At 54.7% G+C, this 15,645-nt stretch overlaps 1 protein-coding gene across 1 annotated transcript in view; it reads right to left on the reverse strand.

Moving 5' to 3' along the window:
* PLCG2 (phospholipase C gamma 2) overlaps positions 1–15,645 on the reverse strand; it is a 141,838-nt gene that overhangs the window by 82,074 nt on the left and 44,119 nt on the right. The window contains exons 3-5 of the mRNA XM_082712007.1: positions 9,338–9,481; positions 7,165–7,258; positions 6,376–6,423 (exon numbers count right to left, since the gene is read on the reverse strand). Coding sequence (XP_082568133.1) covers positions 6,376–6,423; positions 7,165–7,258; positions 9,338–9,481 — 286 coding nt within the window. The remainder of the gene's footprint in view (positions 1–6,375; positions 6,424–7,164; positions 7,259–9,337; positions 9,482–15,645) is intronic.

Consider the following 15,645-nt stretch of genomic DNA (forward strand, 5'->3'; position numbering starts at 1 on the left):
TGGCAACCTGCCTCTGTTGGCCGTGCCAGGTCCCAGCTCCTGGGGCACGGCACCCTTACAGCCTTTACCATGATGATGCCCCCAGGAAACCTGCCTGCCTCCTGGAGGCTGGACCGACACCTCCACCACCACTGTCTTCATGGGCGTTAAGGACAGTACAGCACTCAGCATAAGCCAGGAACCGCCCAAGCACTTTCACGAACTCACCCACCGAGACCTCACACCAACCCAGGGAGGCAGCAACTGCTGGCTCGCTCATACAGCCTAGAAAACTAAGGCGCCGAGAAATTAAGTCATTTACCCAAACTCACACAACCAGTAATGGTTAAAGCGGAGATTTGAGCCTCACCACGGCCCCAAAGAACTTCCTATGATGATGGAAATGTTCTAGAACTGGGCTGTCCGATGCGGTAGCCACTAACCACATGCAGCAACTGAGCATTGGAAATGTGGCTAAGATGACCCAGGAACTAAATTTTTTAATTTTATTTGATTTTCATTAATTTAAATAGCCACCTATAGGTAGGGGCCACCGTATTGGACAGAGCAGCTCTAGAGGCTGGCTTCTAGAAGAATCCCGGGGTGGGGGGGTGGGCACCAACATCCAAGGCACCAGCATCTGCTGGGAATTTGTTAGAAATGCAAAACTCTTGAGCCCCAGGCTAGACCTACTGAAGCAGCGTCTCTGTGTGTGTTTGGGGGGGGGGAGGGCTGCTCCAACCTGAGGCCAAAGCCCCCCCCCTCAAGCCCAATGTGTTGGGGCCACACTATCACCTTCATTCCTGCTGAAGGAGGGACCTGGACATACATCCTTGTCTCCCACCTGCAAGCCCTGTCCCTTCTGCCTCCTGAAACCCAGCACAGTCTTCCCTCTGCCCCTGCCAGGCTGAAGAAAACCAGGCAGACCACCTTCGGCAGATGCAAATTCCATGTTCTATGACCCGGGCAAAAGGCAAAGAAATGTCCACAGGAGACCCCCTGCTCTCAGGCCTGGAGGCTCCTGCCCCCTCCGCAGGACACGGCCACTGAGAACCTCCCACCAGGGAACACTGTTCCAGGGACCCTCACGGAAGGTTTCGGGGGCTTTCTCAAGGAGTATTTTGATCACAAAAATGTTCACCTTTTGCCCCAACCTCAGAACCTAATTCCCAGATAAGAGACAACTCAACCATAAAGCCTCAAAGATTGGGGTGGGTTGGGGGTTCTCCTCTAAAAATCGAGCCAAGAGTTACTGTTAAAGCATCGACACCTTCGATTTAGTCTCCCCAGGCCTGGAAATGTCACAAGGAAAGCTTTCCCAAGCTAGAATGTTCCATTTGCTCAATGTTGTGTCTAGGAATGAAAGGGAGAACTTTCCAACAAACACTAGGAAGACCAAACCAGTGTGAACCCCGACCTCAAGGAGCCCCTGCCAGCGTGAGCAGCAACAGGAAGCTAAGACTCAAGGAAAGCAGAGCCTGTCTGCCCAGTGTGGGGTGGGGAGTCATGGCACAAGGCCAAGAATGCTGCAGTGACCCCAAAAACTCTTCTCCTGAGGGTCCTGTCCTATGTTCACTTGGAAGACGATTCAGTGATAATGTGACCATAAGGAAAAACTAGAACACAGATTAAATGACAAACAAAAGACAACTTCTCAAACCAAGTCTCATTCCCATTGGTGGATTTCTAACGTAGGCTCCGACATCACTTTCCTGAAGAGTTACGAGGAAGCCTAGATGTTCTTACAGTTTAACTTGACCTAAAAGTGGTCTAATCTCCCCTTTTTTAAGGTGGGCTGGATTCAGTAACTTATTCCCCAAGAATGGCGGGGCAGGGAGTGAGTTTACAAAGGAGCTATCTTCCCAATACCACCTCGGCCAGGTGACCAAGGGTGACATCACCGCTGACAAGCCCTGGAGAACACACAGCCCTCCAGGTGAGGACAGGACGACAGGATAAGAGTTCACCTCTGTGGGGCGCCTGGGTGGCTCAGTGGGTTAAGCCTCTGCCTTCGGCTCAGGTCATGATCTCAGGGTCCTGGGATCGAGACCCCCATCGGGCTCTCTGCTCAGCGGGGAGCCTGCTTCCCTTCCTCTCTCTCTCTGCCTGCCTCTCTGCCTACTTGTGGATCTCTGTCTGTCAAATGAATAAATAAATTTAAAAAAATAGTTCACCTCTGCGATATTCGTCCCAAACACGCACATCAGCCTCCCCATCACTCCTGCCTCGTCATGACAAAAATGTCCCACCAAAACCAACTAAGGGAGATGTTAGGAGATACCTGGACGTATCCCTCAAATCAGTCAAGGTCATCAGGAAAGATGGAGAAATGGTCCTGACCCAAAGGAGATGAAGCGGCAGAACAAAGCGGTGTAATGGGGGGGCCCGGGGTCAGATCTGGAACCAGGAAGAGCACTTCGGTGGGGAAACAGTGAGCTCCAAATGCCATCCAGGGCTCTCCTCAGAGTCCTGTGCTGATGCTGGTTCCTCCGCTTCCACAAACACGACTTGGCAGTGCATGAGGGGAGGCTGAGAGAGACCGGGGCACAGGGGTATTTGGGGAGTTGCTACGGTATCTTTGCAACATCTCTCTAAATGTGACGTTATCCCCAAATGTATCTTTTTTACGATTGAGAGAGAGAGAGAGAGAGAGCACACACGCGTGCACATGCACAAGTGGGGGAGGGGCAGAGAGCGAGGGAGAAGCCGGCTCCCTGCTGAGCAGGGAGCCCGAAGCAATGAAGTAAAATGAACCAGTGAAACAACGAAGCTGAAGGGGGACATCTACTGAAACAAAGTGTCGTTGGGGTTAAAGGTGCTTATCATTTCATATCACCTCTACACGGATTCTAGTGCTCAGAACTTATAAAGTTTTCTATAATGCACATGAATTACTTTTATATTTAAAAAAAATCCATGTATGCTTTCCTAATGTTAAAGAAAAGCATCATAAAAACTAGAAAGAATGAGAAACAAAAGGTCCTGTGGTTCCTACCAGGGTCGGCCCTTGAAAGCTGAAGGACGACAAAACCGTGAGGTGGAAGTTTTAAATGTGCAAAGGAGAACCTGAACGGACATTTTGCAAGATGAGACAGACAGTAACAAGCACATGAGAAAAGGTTCAACACCCTTGGCCATGAGGAAGAGGCAAAACAAAATCAAAATGAGCTATTACTTCACTCCCATGAAGATAACTAGGTTTGAGAGAGAGAGAGAGCGCGGGAAGGAAGGGAGGAGGCGGGGGGGGGGGGGGGAGGATGGGGGGGAGGAGGGAGGAGGCACGGGGAGGAGGGAGGAGAAACAAGCTCCTGCAGGCAAGTGGGAAGCAGGGAGCCCTGGCGCAGGGCTGGAGGGAGAGAAGGCTGCAGGCGCCCTGGAAAGCAGCCAGGCGCTTGGTGTCAGGATGGAGCCCCACTACCCCTGGTTCAGCACCTCCACCGCTGGGTCCTGCACACAAGAGCTGAAAGCGGGGCGTGCACCCCCACGTTCCCAGCAACCTTCCTCACAGCAGCCACAACAGCGAAGCCATCCCAGGGCCCATCGACTGATGAACAGCTCAGCCACACGTGGGCTCCCCCTTCGGGGGATATTACGGAGCCTTCCAGAGGAGAGACATTCTGACACCTGCCCCTGGAACACGGAGGAACCGCAAAAACGTTGGCCTAAGTGAAACGAGCCGGTCACCCCAAGACCAAGACGGCCTGACTCCCCTGGTACGAGGCGCCCAGCGCCATCACTCTCCCAGAGCCCGGAGGCAGAGCAGAGGTCATCAGGGTGGGGAAGGAGGAAACTGGGGTATGGGACAGAGTTTCAGCTGGGGGGGTGAAAGACGCTCTGAAGAGGACGGCCGTGACGGACACGGACGGACGCTTGTACTGCAGCCCATGGACGCATATGCTGATGCCGCAATCAAACCAATTAAATAGTTTTTACTTAAAGGCTATGGCAGGGGGGTGGAGGGGAGCTAAGAGTTCTGCCTTTTACCGGCTTTCGTGAGTACTTACAAAAGAAGACAAGCAACACCCAGTCCTGACAGGTAAGCCCCCCACCCCGGAGTCCCGCCCGGCAAGCCAGACTGCTGCGGACGAGTCCCCTAACTCAGCTTGGCCTCACTGTCCTCACGAAATGGACCCAAGGGCGCTGAGCACCTCAGTCCACGAGCATTCCAGAAGCACGCCACCCCCCCTCCAAGGGCACGCAACGCGCCGGCTCCTCTCAGCAAGGGACGGCTGCTACCATTCCGCGCCGAGAGATGCTGGGCCCGGAGAAGGGGTTGCGGGCCAAGGAAAGCACGGGGAGCCGGCGCCGGCCGCCGCCGCAATCTTTCGTTGGCTGCTGCCACTCCTTTGTTCTCCTTCAGGAAATGCCACCAGTTGTGGGCGACAGGAAGGGAAGGGAAACTGGCAGAGCCGAAGTCAGCTGCCCTTTCAATGGGTACCTCGGTCAGAGTTCCTTTTGCAAAACTCCCTCCTGGCCTCCCAGAACTACAGGAAAGGTGGGATTTTCCACGTGTTGATGGAGCCGCTGGGCTCTGCCCACTGGGAGGAAGGTCGGGGAGCGCGAATGGGACGCAAGTCACCGGGGCATCAAGTCCCGAAAAAGGCTTCCTCTCTGCCGAAGGTTCTGGACCGGCCGTGGGGAAGACGGGTCTCTGTAGAAGAGGTGCGGGAATCCGTTCTGAGCGAGACGGCCAAAGAGGGGGCTGACCAGTCTGACAAGAGGGACAGGCAGACTTCCAAACCAGATCAGGAACTCCGCACCACCCGCGCGCGGAGAGAAGGCCCGGGGCGGCGCCGGCTGTCTTCCCTGCGCCAACCTCAACCATGAATCACCCCAAGCCACACGGAAAGGAAACACGGGAGAGGCCCCACCTAGGAGGCTGAAAGACACCAGTGTGAGTAAAATCCTCCAACGTGGGGACCTCCCCAGACCCAGTCTGTCACACCGGATCGCAGCCCGGGGGATGGGCAGACAGTGAATGCCGGACAGATGGAGGGGGAGGGAGCGTGGGGGGACGGGGGGACACGGGGTGCCCTCTGGGCGGACCTGACACCATTACTGAACGTCCCCACGCTGGTGAGGACTGCTCTTCCGTCATCCCGTCCCGCGGCGTACGCGGGAGAAAGCATGGCAGCTGACCCGAGCTCTGACGCCACCAGTGACTGCAGGACCCTGACCCGACACCCGGGAACCACAGATGGAAAGCGACAGCCGGGGAGAGCCGGAGAGTTAGCTGGGACCTCACGTTCCGGGCTAACAGATCTTAGCAGAATCGAAGGAAGGAAAATCACATAAAATTTTTTAAGAAGGTCTTACACGACCCTAAATTGATAAAATAATTTTAAGCGCCGAGCACAAGCATGGTGCGAGGCACGCCGAGTGCTCAGTAAATGGTAGGATTTACCGTTACGTTTTTTTTTTTTTAAAAAGATTTTATTTGAGAGACAGAGAGTGAGATAGAGAGAGAGAGAGAGAGCCTGAGGGAGGAGAGGGGCAGAAGGAGAAGCAGACGCCTCGCTGAGCAAGGAGCCCGACGCGGGACCCGATCCCGGAACTCCAGCATCATGACCTGAACCAAAGGCAGGTATCCAGGCACCCAGGTACCTCTATCGTTACATGAATAATAACTGAATCATAACCTAAAAAACTGGGCCAGAGAACATTCAATCTCACTCATAAATACATGCCAATTGAAGCAAGCATCTGCTTTTGCCTTTCACCCATCCGATCGCCGAAGGTCTGGTGACGCAGGGTGCCGGGAAAGGCGTGCCCTCTTGCACCCCAGGAGAAATACAAATGGTCAACGCCTCTCTCGGAATGTTTGACCAGAAACCACCTCACTGCTGGGATCCCTCCTGTAGGACTCGATCCTGTCTCCGCTTCACACCACGTACAACACAGGGAGACCCCGAGGTTTCCAAGCAGCAGGACTCCGGCACTCATGACACTAACAGACAGGGAGGGACTCTACTGTCTATCAAGAAAAAATGATTTCTCCTGAGTGAGGAAATCACGCTGCCAAGTTCAAGGTCAAACCACGTTTGTAACAAAAAGGTCCCACACAGAGGAGCACCGGATGCGCCGACAGGGAAACGCTGTGAGACGCGCTGTTCGGGGAACTCGTGTCTCCCCAGGACACAGAAGGTGCTCGATGCAAGGGCTACGAGGACACGGTCCGAGCGCTCCATGGCAGAACAGCGGTCTCTGCAATGTCCACGGAATGGAGACAGCCACGTGCAGGCGGTGCCACCATCAGCCCCCAGCACGTCCAGCCAGACCGCACGAGGGCCTCTCCACACCATGGAACGGGCTGCGACTGCCATGGATCGTTTCAAGAAGGAACATCAGAAGCCAATACGTTCTGGAGAAAACCACAGAACCACGAACAGAGCTCACCTGTTTCTTCTGGTTTGATCCACTGAATAGATCTGCTTTCTCAGCCAGCTGGGGAGAGAGTTGAGACAGACAGACAGACAAAGACAGACAGCACCGGAGAGAGAGAGTTAGTTCACAGCCCCAGTGTCGCTCGGTTCTATGGAATGGGGACAAAAGATCCTGGAAACAAGCAAATCTTTCCGACTTGCTAACCTGAGCAGCTCGGGAAGAAGCGGTTGCCTCCTTGTGGTTGAGACGCCCTGGCTGAGCCAAGAGGGCCCCCCAACACGCAGAGGCTGTCACTCCTTAAACGGACAATCCTCTCTGACGATGTTCATTATCTCCCAAAACAGCGGATGAGAAAAACGGTGGGGATCACAGGGTTTTAACCGAGGGGACCATCATTCCCACGCCAACCCCACATGGACCTCCATGATACTGGAGGCACGGACAAGGCTACCCCGAGCAGGTGACAAACCCCGTACCCTGTACGGAACAACCCTTTGGTGAGTCGGCTGAGTCCCTTCCTAATGCTGTAGGAAGGAAGCCCTGGGTCTTCCCGTCCGACGCCACCAATGCCTGTTCCAACCTCGGTTTCAGCCAACTCCTCACCCCAGCAGGCTCAGGACGGCCCCGCCCTCGGAGAAGCTCCTCCGGCCAGATGCTGGAGAGCCCACAGCCTCTACCCGCCGGACCCTCCCCGAGCCTCCACGGCGAAACATCGCTCTTTCCTTTCCTTCCCTCATGTTGGAGAAAGGGAGCAGAATCCATGAATGTGGCAAGACGAGAAACACGAACACAAGTCCATACCTCTCAATGATGGTGGGTGTAGACGCACTCATCGCTTCCTGGTGAAGGATTTTCAAGCCCGAGAGCCACTTACTCGCATCCTCCTTGGAGTCGGCTGCAGAGGTTGAACACGGATGGAAACGTTGTTAGTCCCTGGGAAGACCTCCGCAGAGAGGTCGGGGCCCCTGGCCCTCCCAGCCCCACACAGACCCCGAGGACGGGAGCAGCCAGCACTGCTTTCCGGTTTTGCACACGGACACCAAGAAGGCCTCTCCTTCACGCCTTCATGGTTCTAAGACCTGCTTCTGGTCCGAGATGAAGCCACGTGCCCCTAATGACCCTTCTACAGCAAGGGTGACAAGTGGGATAATTTTTTTCCTTCCAGGAGTTTTAGCTTTTACCCTTAGATGAGCAAATATGGTGCAGGGTCTGGGGTACTTCCCACCCCAACCCTGAGCCGCCCTCAGCATTTCCTGTTTCTCGTGAAGGCCAGGGAGAGGGGACAGAGGCAGCATCAGGCAGTAGGTAAGAGCCTGGCATCACTGACAAGTCCCACTGCACTGCTTTGGGGCTGTGTGACATTCTACCGACTCCTTAACCCCTCTGTGCCTCATTTCCTCACCAGTGAAATGGAGCTAGCAGTGCAGACCTCTCGTTGAGTTAACCACCTCCGAAGGACCAGATACCTTGTTTATCTGGACGAGACATGCCAAGGTTGATACTCTCCCTCTTCCCGTGGGAATGAGGAGAAAATTAAGTTCAGAAGCATAGGAGACCTAGCCCCAGCCCATAAGTGGGAAGTGGGATCTGAATCAGTGGGATCCATGTCCTCACTGAACCTGAATTCTAGAGCTCTGAAAGAAAGACCCCAATGTGGAACAGAGACAGCATCTTGGACTCCAAGACGTGTAGTCTCTCTCTTGCTCTCGTTGTTTCCTTACCAAGAACCACCAGGCCTCAGCCTGCAGCCTTAGCCTGCAGCTAAGTGGACTAAAATCCTGAAGTTCATGGGCACAGGCCCCGCTCTCCTGCCCCATCTCTGCACTAACCACACACCAACGGTCAGACGTCCACTCGTCATGTCCCGCACCCAGCTTGCTATTTCCCTCTTTCAAGCGCTCAGACATGGAAAACTTCTCCCCGGACTGGCCTCCCTCTCTCCACTCAACTCCTACAGATGCCTCAAAACCCAATTTTAAAGTCACCACCTCTGCAAAGGCTTCCCTGAAATTGACCCCCTGCCCTCCTACAGCGTACTTTACTGTGAATGGACTGTCGCTCTTTTCACAGTGTACTGTGAGCTCCTGAGAGGCAGTGACTGGTCTCCTTCGGCCCTAGAGTCCTAGTGGCCTCTAGCCCAGCACAAGCGATGTGCTCAAAGGTGCATGCAAGCGAGAAAGCAAATCACAAGAGCTACTGGGCCCTAATTTCAATGTTCCCGACACTCCTTAGCTTTCATTGTTCCCCCCACGTGTGTCTACTTTGAATGGGATTTATTTTCTCTCATCACTCCCAGCTGTACAGACGGTTCTGAGTCAATGAATTCTAGGACTGGACCTGAAGGGGGTGACAAGCTTCTGCCCCTGAGTCAAGTGCCTGAGCTTTTCCACAGCTCACCCTCTGGCCTCTGAGAGGCCCCTTCGACATTTGGGTAAATTTATAGGGATGGCTGGAACTCTCACCTCCAGGTCGTGGGTCTATGTGAGTGCATATGTGCCTTCGTGTGTGTGTGTATGTGTACACGTGTGGCAGCTGTATTGTGTACATGCGTGAGCTTGCATGCATCTGTGTAGGGGTGTGTGTGTGTCTGTGTGCACACACATACATGTGAGAAGATTTCAGGATAGTGTCCCCAGTTTAGTTGGATGTAGACCAGGCTCTGCTGGACGACAACTATAACCTGCCTCCAGCTCTCCGCGGGAGCCAACCAGGCCGTTCACACAATGCTTACCACGTCCCAGTGAGGCCGATGTTACCATGCTCCCCAGCTCAGAGCTGAGCAAACTGAAGCTCAGAGAGGCTGAGTAGCTTGCCCCAAGGCACACAGCAAGAAAGGCGTAGGGTGAGAATTCAAAACCATGATGACCCCTAACGCACATCAGGGTCAGGCAGGTGCGAGCCTTCTGCTACTACGGAGCATCCTAGGAAGGAAGCCAGGCACGGGCAGCGACAAAAGCCCGCGGGGGGTGCTCACCTGCCAGGCTGAGGGTGCTGAGGACGAACTGGGTCCCGTAGAAGATGGTGAAGCAGCAGTCTTTCTTCTGATGCACAACCTTTGCACGCTCAAAATCCTTGGAGTTCTTCCCGGGGCGGATTTCCTTGATTTCCATGATATCCACTGAAAGAAGGTGAGGACGGGCCCATCAGAAGCCTGAGTTCACTCCACCCGAGGACGCAGCCACAGGCCTGCCCCGTCCCTCCCCAGCCCCTGAGCCCCATCCAGACTGCAGGATTCCATGCAAGTAAGGAAGAAGCGGGCTGCTCTAAACGAAGCCCTGGGGGAGCTGCAGAAAGACAGACAGAAGCAGGAGGCAATCTCTCCTCCCTATAACCCCTGCTGCGGAAGGGCTCCAACCCACTCCTTGCCAGACTGGGCCAGGATGGCCATCTGACCCGGGGGAGACCCCTATACCCACCCAGAGGATGGCCACCTGACCCAGGGGAGAGGTCTCCCCCAACAGAATGGGGAGCAGCCCCTCCCCCTCTAAATAGCCACCTGTCCCCAGGGGATCTCCCTCCCCGCCACAGGATGACCAGGGACTGTCACAAAGAAGACAAGTTTGACCAGTCCCTTCCTCTTCGTTTTTCTGTCAAAACACAACTTTTCCTGGAATGGACCCATTCTACGTGCTTCACATGAAGCTGATCTGCCTCTCCTTACCGGCAACAGGGGCCCAGCCTCCTGGGAACGACCAAGATGCCCCGTGCTGGGGCACCGTGATTGGTTCAGGGACGAGCCCATGGTGCACCAGCATCCTCCCGGCACTGTTTGGCCAGCGATATTTATAAAATCTCTCTTGTTGCTGGGCTGCTGCCTGGCTGATAAAACAGGAGTCTGGGGGAAGCAGGGAGAGCACGCCATCCACCGTAGAGAAAGGGGAGATGGACCCCAGATGTACTGTCTGATCCCCTAAGGTCCAGTCACACCGGAAGCCATTCCTGCCCGAGGAAACGCTACTTCCACGACACAATCAATTCTCTTTTATAGCTTTGGTTAGATGACCTGAGTTTCTGTCACGTGCAACCCTAAGACTCCTGGCATGTAGATCTCGGTCCTTGCCCTGAAGAGAGATACAGGAAAAAGGTGTCCCTGGAAATGGGAGACAAGGGAGGGAGCTTGGACCTGGGATCGAGGAAACTGACAGGTGAATAAAGGCACTTAGAGTCAGGGCTGAAGCAGCAGGAAAGGGTCATGACCCTTCGCAGGCAGCAACCGGAGTGGGGGTGCAGTGAACACAATTAGGAGGGAGAGAGATAGAATGAACTAGAAGCTCTCTACTTTCTTCCCATGGGTCTAACCAGACCAAAAACAGCCTGGTGGACAAGAGTCATGAAGGAATGCGCAAAGACTTTAAATGGGCAACTTTGTTCAGCATACACGTGAGAAATCTCCGCACAGCTAGACCCCAAACCAAGCCCGAGACCACGTACAAAACGGTGAAAACCAATTCGAGTCTGTAATTTATTTCACTTTATCTGTTAAAGATTTATTTGAGAGAGAAAGTACATGGGGGAGCATGACGGGTGGTGTGCAGGGGCAGGTGCAGAGGGAGAGGGAGAAGCAAGACCCCCCACCAAACATGGAGCCTGACATGGCACTCGATCCCAGGACCCCAAGATCCTGACCTGAGCCAAAGGCAGACGCTTAACTGACTGAGCCACCCAGCTGCCCCTCCGGCCTGTATTGTAATCACACTGTACCAGTGTCAGGGCCCTGGGTTTGGTGACTGAGCAAGAAAGACATGATCACCAGGGGAAGCCGGATGAACGGTACAAAGAAATCCTGTACTATGCCTGCAATGTTCGCGTGAGTCTAAAGTTGTTGCAAACCTGAAAGTTTTAATACCACTTCTCAACCATGAGAGGCCGTTTTGTTTTGGGAACGGAGGTGCCTCGGGATGGAGGCCAGATCCCTCTTCCTCACCGAACCCAGAATCCTGGAGGCTTTTCTCTTTATCCTCCCTCCCCAGAAACAAACTCCACAACACAGACCCTTAGTGTGCACTGAAACTTCCAGCCTTCGGGGAGGAAACTGGCATTGCCGATTCAGCTGTTTATGCTCCTTGAAGAACATTCAGGGCAGTGTTCCCGGACTTTACCCACCCAGCTCACTGCCAGTCGAGATACTGGTGACTTGAAGTAAATCTATTTTTTTCCTATCAAGTCTAGCAGTGATTATCTACTACCCTCGCTCCCCACAAAATATCTGTAGGTGAGACTCTCTCCATTGGCCTATTATGAGTTTTTCTCCTTATAGAAAAGTTATAATAAAAATCTGACACAAGTTCATAAAGAAAAAAATGTCATATACTATAACACTGTCTTCACGGAATTACCAGTTCGACTTTCTAAATCACTCTCGACTCAGTCGACTTCTCTCCATTCCCATGCCCACTGCCATAATCCAAGTTGTTGGATCTCCTGCTTGGCCTACTGGAGTAGCCGGAAATTACCCCCAGAGCCTTTTTTAAGGAAATTTAAGTAACCTCGTATTGGGGCGCCTGGGTGGCTCAGTCAGGTAAGCGTCCGCGTCTTGATTTCGGCTCAGGTCACGATCTCACAGTCATGAGATCGAGCCCCGCACCAGGCTCTGAGCTCAGCGGGGACCTTCTGCTTCCCGTCTCCCCCTCCCCCGATTCGTGTACGCAGGTGCTCATTAAACTAGATAAATCTTTAAAAAATAAAGAAGTAAATGCATAATTATGCTCACGCCCCTCCTGGGCTTCAAACCTTCTGACTGCTTCCCATTGTTCCTAGGACCGAGAACCAAGGCCCGGGGTTGACCCCGCCGGCCCCACCTGGCCCCCACACCCTCACCCGTGCCGCTCCGGCCCCCCAGGGAGCGGTCACCCCCCGCCCCCACGGCACTGGCATGTGCTCCGGGACTGGTCATCTCTCAGTTCCCCTTCCAGTCTGAGCTCCTCCAGCATCGAACTCAGAGAAAACCCTCCAACTCCTGCAGTCATACAGATCGGTCCCTCTCCCCACGGCCCCGACAGGGGCCGGCACCTGCAGGTCAGACTCCTGGGCCAGGAACCTCTTCCCTCCAAGGCACTCCCTTGCTCGGCGCCGTGTCCCAGCCCCCAGCGCAGCGGCCGGTCCGCGGTGGGGCCCCGTAAACAGCTGCTCAACGAAGAAGGGGGCAGAGCGAACCTGGAGACGGACGCGGAGATACGAAAAAATGCAAATGGAGCCCACCCCCCCCCCCAGACGCGGCAAAAAGGGACAGAGAGACACCAGACGGGCCACCCTGACGAGGAAGGAGAGAGACACAAAGAGGCACACGGACCAAGTCAGACGGGAAGAAGCATAAGACACGGAGGAGAATGAAGAACAGCCACTCTAGGGAGGCGAGGGGTCCTGCCGGCCACTTTGGCGCCAGCAGACACCCCGGCTTTGGGGCCAGGCCTGACCCAGGGGGAGGCTGCAGGCACCCACCGCACCAGCAGGACTGGTCACCTCCATGACGTCATGCCCGCCACGCCCCTCTCCGCCCCTCCCCCACCAGGTGAGGGCAGGCTCGTTCAAGATGGATGATCCCGAAGAGAGGAGGCCTCCGGCAGGGGCCGGCCCTGCTCCCCGGTCATCAGCCGACCGGCCGTGTACAGATCTGACCGGAGCAACTTCCCAGCACCGCCAGCCTTCTCCACCCCAGCGAAACGAGCCGTCCTGTTCTTTTTAGAACTGGCCCGTGGAGCTACACATATGCACATCTGTACGTACAGGTACGTCCTCCACTAAGCCCCGGGAGAACAGGGACTCTGTCTGTGTCACTCGCTCACAGCTGGGGCCTCACGGCCACGTGCACCGGAGCCCGGCTCAGAGCAGAACTCGGGCGCCGAACGGCTCCGGTTCCCGTTTGGGAGATGGTCGCAGGAACGCTGGTCGGGGAGCAAGGATGGGAGACAGGCAGGGAAAAGAGACGAGGAAGCAGCCGTTAGGTCACCAGGCTGGCCCTCCGTCGCTATCCAGAGCCGACCCCACGGGGGCTGTGGGAGTCCGCGCCCCACCACGGAGTAAGGGAACTGGGGTGTGTATCCCCAAACCCCGTCTGCTGTTGGTCGAGGGCTGTTTCTGGGCTGGCCCAGCCCTCACGCAGGTGGCTGCAAGGCTCATACTGAGAGGGCCTCGGTGGGCAGAAGGGAATGCTTCAGGGAGCAGAACCTGCCTGATGCAGCCTCGGCCGCATCAGGTGCCCGATCCACTGGTTTCTGTACTCGATCCGTGGGACCCAGGGACCCGTGGGCTGGAGGGGCCCGAGGCCCAGTGTGTATTTCAGGCAACATCGGGATGCATGTGACCAAGTCCCAGGCACTGCCAAGAACAGCTTCCCTGGGCTCCCCCGACAGAGACAGGACTAGGTGTCACTGCCCTGGGTGTTCTGCACCCTAAAAGGGATCTTGGCTCTGCAGGTGCCTCTGGTATTATAGGTAATGTACGCTCTTTTAATAGAACAGCTTTATCAAGATGTAGCTTGTGTCTTTATCAAGATACAAGCTCACACACTATACAATTAACCCATTTCAAGCCCGCAACTCAATAGCTTCTAATGTAGTCACAGACTCGTGCAAACCACCACCACAGTCCATGTAAGAACATCTTCATGACCACAGAGAGAAACCTAGACCCTGTAGCTATCACTCCCTGTTCCCCTCTTGTCCCCACACCAGTCCCTGGCAACCACCAACTTTCAGTCTCTACAGATTCGCCTTTTCTGGACGTTTCACATAAAGGGAAGCATACAGTCCACCGTCTTCTGTGCGGGGTTTCCTTCAAGGTTCCTCTGCGCCCTCGCCGGGACCTCGACCCTTTCTACGGATGGGCAGCGTTCCCGCAGAGAGAGATCACACTTTCGTTATCCACTCTTCGGCTGATGGATGTTTCCGGATTGTTTCCACCTCCCGACCGCTGTGAAGAGTGAGGCTATGAACACTCCCCTGACAGTTTCAGTTTGAACACGTGCTTTCAGTTCTCTCCGGTGTCTCCTCGGAGGGGAACACAGTCCTCCTGAGTCCCCACTCTTAGGCTACAAGCCTTCTAATTGCGAGGTGCCTCCTTCAGGCCATGGGGCTTGTCTCGCCATCACTGCGGACCAGGGAGGACAGTCATTCACAGGCGCAGAGTCAGGCGTGGACGGGTCTGCGGTCAAGGCCTCCATGAAAACATGGTGGTAAGGCCACCGGCAAGCCAAGTGTCAGCTGTTACTACTACTCCTCCCCGGGCCTCCTGAACAAGGGGGAGCTCGCTCCAGAGGAAACAGAGGGCTGCCCGCTATCCAGCACCCCCTTGGTTACCAGAAACCCCGAGAAGGCAGGAAGGAAACCCCTCACCAGAAGGGGTGGTTTTTCTATTTGGTAATCAGCAAAGTCTGAGGGGCCTGCTGGTCATTTCTGTTGACACACACTTGATCTTCTATCGCACAGGGGCACCTTGTTGAAGGTTGACCCCACGGCCCACGGAGTGCACAGCAGTGATGGGGGAGGGGGTCAGGCCTCCTGCACTCAATGAGGTCAACCCCACATCATCTTTCTGCCCTGCAGCTGGAAATAAAAGCCTACTGCCAGGATTGCAAACGTGCCTCCCCAGCCCATGCCAAGTGTGTGTCCGAGGACCACGGAATGGCCTCAGGAACCCACAGGCCTGGGTCTGAATCCCAGCTTCTGACAGGTGCTTGCAGCTGAACTCACCTCTCTGGGCCTCCACTTCCTCGTGGGAGCAACAGGACCAAGAAAAGTCTTGTCACACGGTGCTCTTGGAGGATTAAAGGGGTGTGTGTTGGGGGGGTGTTACCATACTGCCTCGAAATGACAACTAATAAAGACGTAGCAAAAAGAAAAAAGAAAAAGACGCGGCGACTTCTAGGTGTCTGTCAGCTCCTATTTTTAAATTACTAATGCAACCGAATAAAGCTAGATGCATACAAGGTAAAAGAAAAAAGCACGCTCTCTTCATTTGTCTGTTGTGGAAGCTGAAGCGGCAAGTCCGTGTGTGCTAATGTGGGAAAAAATCCACACCGCCTTATGTCAAGAGAGTGCCGTGTCTGCACACGTACGTACGTGTGCACACGCACAGACATAGGTGTGAACACACACACGGTCCTCGGGTTTCCATCGCCATTCAGATCCTCACTCTCTAAATCCCCACTCTAACCTGCAAGTATTTTCTTTTACACAAGACGCACTACCCAGATCACAGCTGCCGTAGGATGTTCCCGCACGGGCACCGATGAGAACACGGGTGTGCGTCAGTCTGCAACAGGAGAGGTCCACGTCCAGTGCTCCC

This window comes from Mustela nivalis, assembly GCF_964662115.1.
Source record: "Mustela nivalis genome assembly, chromosome: 18".
Lineage (NCBI taxonomy): Eukaryota > Metazoa > Chordata > Mammalia > Carnivora > Mustelidae > Mustela > Mustela nivalis.